Raw genomic sequence first — 5,582 nt, forward strand, 5'->3', positions numbered from 1 at the left:
AAAAACAACTCTAGCTCACCTCCTAGTGGGGCATAATGCTAAAAGAGCTAGAACTTCTGGCTGCCAGACAATCTTAGGATCTCCTGGCTATTCTACACACAATGCCACACAATTATTATTGCTGTTGTTATTGTTATCATTATTATCATCATAGTTTTAAAGGAAAGTAGTTTGTACAAACCTCCAGACTGAACACGAGAAGAGCAAGTTGTCTTCACTGACTCCAACGCTCATCTGCCATTGCTAGGATGAAAAAGGGGCTGGGGTCAGTCTCAGAACCCATCTGCAGACCCTCTTCATAACCCTGCCTGATGCATTAGACCAGGGGTGTCAAACATGCGGCCTGGGGGCCGGATTAGCCCCCCGGAGGACTTCTATCAGGCCTGCAGTGGAACTATGGCCATCTCCTGCTTCCAGTTCTGCTGCTGCATCATAGCTTGCTTCGCCAGACTCTCTTAATCACTTGGCCATGTCAAGTTTTCCCCTGGGTCCTAGACTCAGAACTCTGAGCATGAGATTTCTGTGGGGAATGTCAATCAATCAAAAGTAGGTTTGCAGCTTACAGAGCTAATGTTTCAAGCACATTTTTATTTTAAGAAGGAAAAAAACCCATTTGTGCTTGTGTCCTTTATAATGTTTATATCTCCGCTACCTGGCATTACAATTTATGACACACATGGCCCGGCCCAACACGGTCTCATTTATATCAGATCCGGCCCTCGTAACAAAAGAGTTCGACACCCCGGCATTAGACAGCTGCCAGACACAGCTAAGGTCTTTTTGCTTCACTCCCAGGAACGCTACTCTGTGTCAATATTCTACCATTGACGTTTTCCATCGGAGCAGCTGAAACAACGGGTCCATCTCACGGAATGAGCCCTTGGCCACGATGGAGACATGAACCAAAAAATCAGAACACAGAACTCGGGTGGAGGGAGCAGGGTTTAAACAAAAGCAATATTAATATTTTTGGTCCAGTATTAACTTATTGGTTATTTCATTGTAATATGTAGCATTGCATCATGTGTCTACCTGCACCTCAGTTTTTAAAACTATTATTTAATTTTCACATACAACATAAAACAATAACAGAAATTATAAGCAGTGTTAACAAAGTATAAATTATACCAGGGGTGGCCAAACTGTGGCTCGGGAGCCACATGTGGCTCTTTCACACATATTGTGTGGCTCCCAGCAGGGCGGCTGGGGAAGCGAAGGGGAGGCATGCCTCCCCTCCCTGATCGGTCTTCCCAGGGGTCATTTCCTGCAGGAGCGCACAGGAGCAGAGCTCTGGCAGTAAGGAGCCCAGGGGGTGTGGCACATGCAGCAAGCCCCGCCCCCTGCAGCCCTCAGTCGGGCCACAAGGAGCAAGAAGCAACCAAGGAAGTTGCAGAGCCCACCCCCCCTTCAGGTACAAGCTCTCCCTCCTCTGCAAGGAGATATCTGCACGTCCCCCCCCCCCCCCCAATACCTAGAAATCCAAAAAAGTCCAGTGGAGTCTGAGCGGTGGGTGTTGCCTTCTGACACACTTCTGGTAATGTCAGGGGGTGTGACATATGCAAATAAGTTATGCTAATGGGTTATGCTAATGAGCTCCTGCACCTATTTTTCTATGAAATGACCCCTGCTAAAAATTGCATTCCCAAAGCCCCCCCCCCCCAACCTACAAATATAATTGGACAAATATCATTATCAATATCTATTTTTACCCCCTTTTTTGTTTTTGTTTTTGGCAGTCTCATTTAATGTTAATAAAAAGCAAATGTGCATATTTTCCAATAAAACCATACGTTTGATATTTGTTCATGGCATGCAGCTCTCAAACATCTGACGTTTGTTCTACGTGGCTCTTACGTTAAGCAAGTTTGGCCACTCCTGCATTAGACAGTCTTACGCCTACTCAAAAATATACAACTAATGCAATATCCATAAAGAAAGAACGACGTCATAAGCCAATAACAGTACCATAAAGGTAAAGGTAAAGGTTCCCTTGCTCGAAAGCCAGTCGGATCCGACTCTAGGGTTGTGGTGCTCTTCTCCGTTTCAAAGCCGAAGAGCCAGCGCTGTCCGAAGACGTCTCCGTGGTCATGTGGCCGGCATGACTAGACGCCGAGGCGCACAGAACGCTGTTACCCTTCCCACCAAAGTGGTACCTATTTAAGGTAAAGGGTAAAGGTTCCCTTGCTCGAAAGCCAGCCGAGTCCGACTCTAGGGTTGCGGTGCTCATCTCCATTTCAAAGCCGAAGAGCCAGCGGTGTCTGAAGACGTTTCCGTGGTCATGTGGCCGGCATGACTAAACACCAAGGCGCACGGAACGCTGTTACCTTCCCACCGAAGTGGTTCCTATTTATCTACTTGCAATTTCTCGCTTTCGAACTGCTAGGTTGGCAGGAGCTGGAACCAGAGACGGGAGCTCACTCCGTCATGCGGCACCCGGGTCTTGAACTGCTGAACTACCGACCTTCCACAGCCTGCAGTTCAGCGTCTTAACCACTTGAGCCACTGCAGTACCATACCTATGATATAATGTACATATTATAATAAGTATAAAGTTTTTGAGCATTTGGGCATTTCCTCCAGCTGTGACAGAAAAATCTAATAGAATAAACCTTTGAAGAAGACCCCACAGGGGCGGAAACATGTCAGGTCACTTGTTTAGGCCCTTGTGTTCGGGCCACTTGCACTTTGTAAGGAGGCTTTCATTAGGCCCTTATATGTTTTTAACTCTCTTTCTAATAAATGCATTTGTTTTTGTATATAATGAGTATACACTAGGTTTTTAATATTGGCCCTTTATCAGGCTTCTTTCTTACCCTTGTGGTTCTTGATTTAAACAAAAGCAACCCAGGAGGAAGGGACTCACCTCATTTGTCCCGCCCTGAGCGGCATAGGTAAAAGTGCATTCATAATCTCCCTGAAAAACACAGAGGGGAAAACAGAAGCAAAGGCATTAGACAGCTCAGTGTATCCTCTTACAGAAGCAGTGGCTAGGGTGGCAGACTAGGATCTGGGAGACCCAGGTTTGAATCCACACTCTGCCACAGAAGCCTACTGGGTGACCTTGTGCCAGTCACATACTCTCAGCCTAACCTACCTCACAGGGTTATTGGAAGAGAGGAGAACAATGTAAGCTGCTCTGGGTCTCCACTGGGAAGAAAGCCAGGGTATAAATGAATAAAATTTTAAAGATGAAGAGAAGAAGAGATTGGATTTATACCCCGCTCTTCACTCGGAGTCTCAGAGCAGCTTACAAACTCCTTTCCCTTCCTCTCCCCACAACAGACACCCTGTGAGGTAGGTGGGGCTGAGAGAGCTCTTTCAAGGACTGCTCTTGAGATAACAGCTCTGAGAGAACTTGTGACTGACCCAAGGCCACCCAGCTGGCTGCACATGAAGAAGTGGGAAATCAAACCCAGTTCTCCCAGATTAGAGTCTGTGCACTTAACCACTACACCACTACAGACTGCTCAGCAAGCAAGAGGGAACTAGGGCATGTTAATGCAGTGTGAAATCAATATGGTTGGGGAGAGGAATGAGATGTTAGGAATTGGGTTACTCTCTCTTCTGGATAGCTATTTAAAAAATAATCTGCCCTTTCCCCACCCAACAAAGCTTCAGATCAAAGCCTGAGATCTGGCTACCCCTGGCCGTGCCTTTGGGATAGCAGAAACACACAAACCTTTGTGCTGAAAACTCACAAATTGGTCTGCAAATTGAGTAGGAAATGCTGCGTGGGGCAGACACGTTTAACTTTTGTTTAAAAGCAGGGGTGATAATCAGACGATAACTTAAGAACCAGTGTGGTAGAGCAATGAGGGTTGCCAGATCATCCTATTCAGAGTAGGCACCACCCCAGGTGACACTATTTATGTGCAAAAACAAAAGGGCACACCTAGCCATTAGGAAACATTCAAACCCACCCTTGGGCTAGACCAGATTGCATAGCCAAACAGAAAAGCTGAAATTCATGAACAGACATCCAAGTGAGGGATTGCTTTGCACATTCCTTTAATCCCTTTTCTGGTTTCCTCCTCCTCCTCACTGATCTCTTCAATTGCGTATTAAGTGCCATCAAGTCATTTCTGACTTATGGCCATCCAATGAATTAATGATCTCCAAAGCATCCTCTCATTAACAGCCTTGCTCAGGTTCTGCAAACATGGTGCATGTGCTCTGTGGCTTCCTTGACTGAGTCAACAGAACAAATTCAGAGTCCAGTGGCACCATTAAGACCAACAGTTTTATTCAAGGTATGAGCTTTCGTGGGTCTATCTTGATTGAGTCAATCCATCTCATGTTGGCTCTTCCTGTTTTCCGGCTCGACGCAGCACGGCAGGAGCCCGATGGGACGCATAGCTGGAAGCCGCAGTCCGAAAGCAGTGCGCGCTAGAGGAGGAAGCATCAGAGCCTGCCTGTGATGGTCGCCAGTCGCCAGGAACTACGTCTGAAGCCGCCGGATGAGGAAATACGCCACATGGGTGCTGTTAGGTAACCCCCAACCCGGAAAAATTGTGGCCCTAGTCAGGTAACAAACTACAGAAGTAGTTCAGTGTAAACCGCTCTGAGACCCATTGGGGGTCATGGGCGGTATAGAAATAAAAAATGTATGTATCTATGTATGCCTTCAACTTTTCCCAGCTGTGACTCTTTTCTTCCCATGATGTGACCAAAGTATGACAGCCTCAGTTTAGAGTTCAGGCTTGATTTGATTGAGAACCCACTCATTTGTCTTTTTGGCAGTCCATGGTATCCATAATACTCTCCTGTCATTCAACTAAATGTATTTTTATTACTAACATCACACAGCATTTAAAGCACCGCGATTTGCAACTATTAAGAATTAGTTTGCACAACAGGGAGGCATCGCTCACTTGGCCACTTTTCTAAGGCAACTCAGCAGGGCCAAAGTTGCCAGCAGTCTGGAGAACGCTTTCCCGCCCGCATCCAATCCAAAAGCGAGAACGCTTCCATCGCATCGCCCCCACTTCACCTCCCTAGCCAATCAAAATGCGCGGCAGGAGAGTCATCACCCAGGGTTGCCAGGACCGGCTCAGCCAATCAGCTGTCTCCACCTGGCTCGCGCGTTTCCCCCCTCCCCCTCCTCACCAGGCTCTTGGAGAAAGAGTGGACCATTCCCCCAGGCCTCACGTCGAATTCGGCCGTGACGGCGCCTTCCTCTGTGCCGGCGACGGAAGAAAAGACGTGCAAGAAGAAAAAGAATGCAAGTAAACCGTCCCGGAGCCACCGCTCACTGACTGATCTGGGCGCCGCCATCTTGGAAAAGCCTTACCGGCGCTACTACGGCAAGCCTGAAGGGTCTAATTTAAGACCGCTCTTAAAGGGGCAGCCTTCCCTTTTGGCGCAAAGCCGCGGGGGCCATATTTGAAATGGGCACAGCGGCGCTCGCAGTACACAGGCGCTGCCAGTCGTCTTCACCCGGTTCCTAGGCGGACATGTTTGAAATGGGTAAAGCTAACTGCACGTGTGGATCGGTTCAGGTGGGCAAGCGGTGCAGAAGCAGTAGAACAAAGTTTGCGTCTTTAAGACCAACAAAGTTTTACCGGAAGACGTCTGCTTGCACA

The 5,582-nt window shown here is 47.6% G+C and overlaps 1 protein-coding gene across 1 annotated transcript in view; it reads right to left on the reverse strand.

The window, feature by feature from the left end:
* MYDGF (myeloid-derived growth factor) overlaps window positions 1-5,280 on the reverse strand; it is a 15,317-nt gene extending 10,037 nt beyond the window's left edge. The window contains exons 1-3 of the mRNA XM_015426696.1: window positions 5,107-5,280; window positions 2,864-2,914; window positions 182-243 (exon numbers count right to left, since the gene is read on the reverse strand). Coding sequence (XP_015282182.1) covers window positions 182-243; window positions 2,864-2,914; window positions 5,107-5,274 — 281 coding nt within the window. The 5' untranslated portion in view covers window positions 5,275-5,280. The remainder of the gene's footprint in view (window positions 1-181; window positions 244-2,863; window positions 2,915-5,106) is intronic.
* Window positions 5,281-5,582: the final 302 nt, after the last annotated feature.

Source organism: Gekko japonicus, unplaced genomic scaffold, assembly GCF_001447785.1.
Source record: "Gekko japonicus isolate JY-2015 unplaced genomic scaffold, Gekko_japonicus_V1.1 scaffold2671, whole genome shotgun sequence".
NCBI classification, from domain to species: domain Eukaryota; kingdom Metazoa; phylum Chordata; class Lepidosauria; order Squamata; family Gekkonidae; genus Gekko; species Gekko japonicus.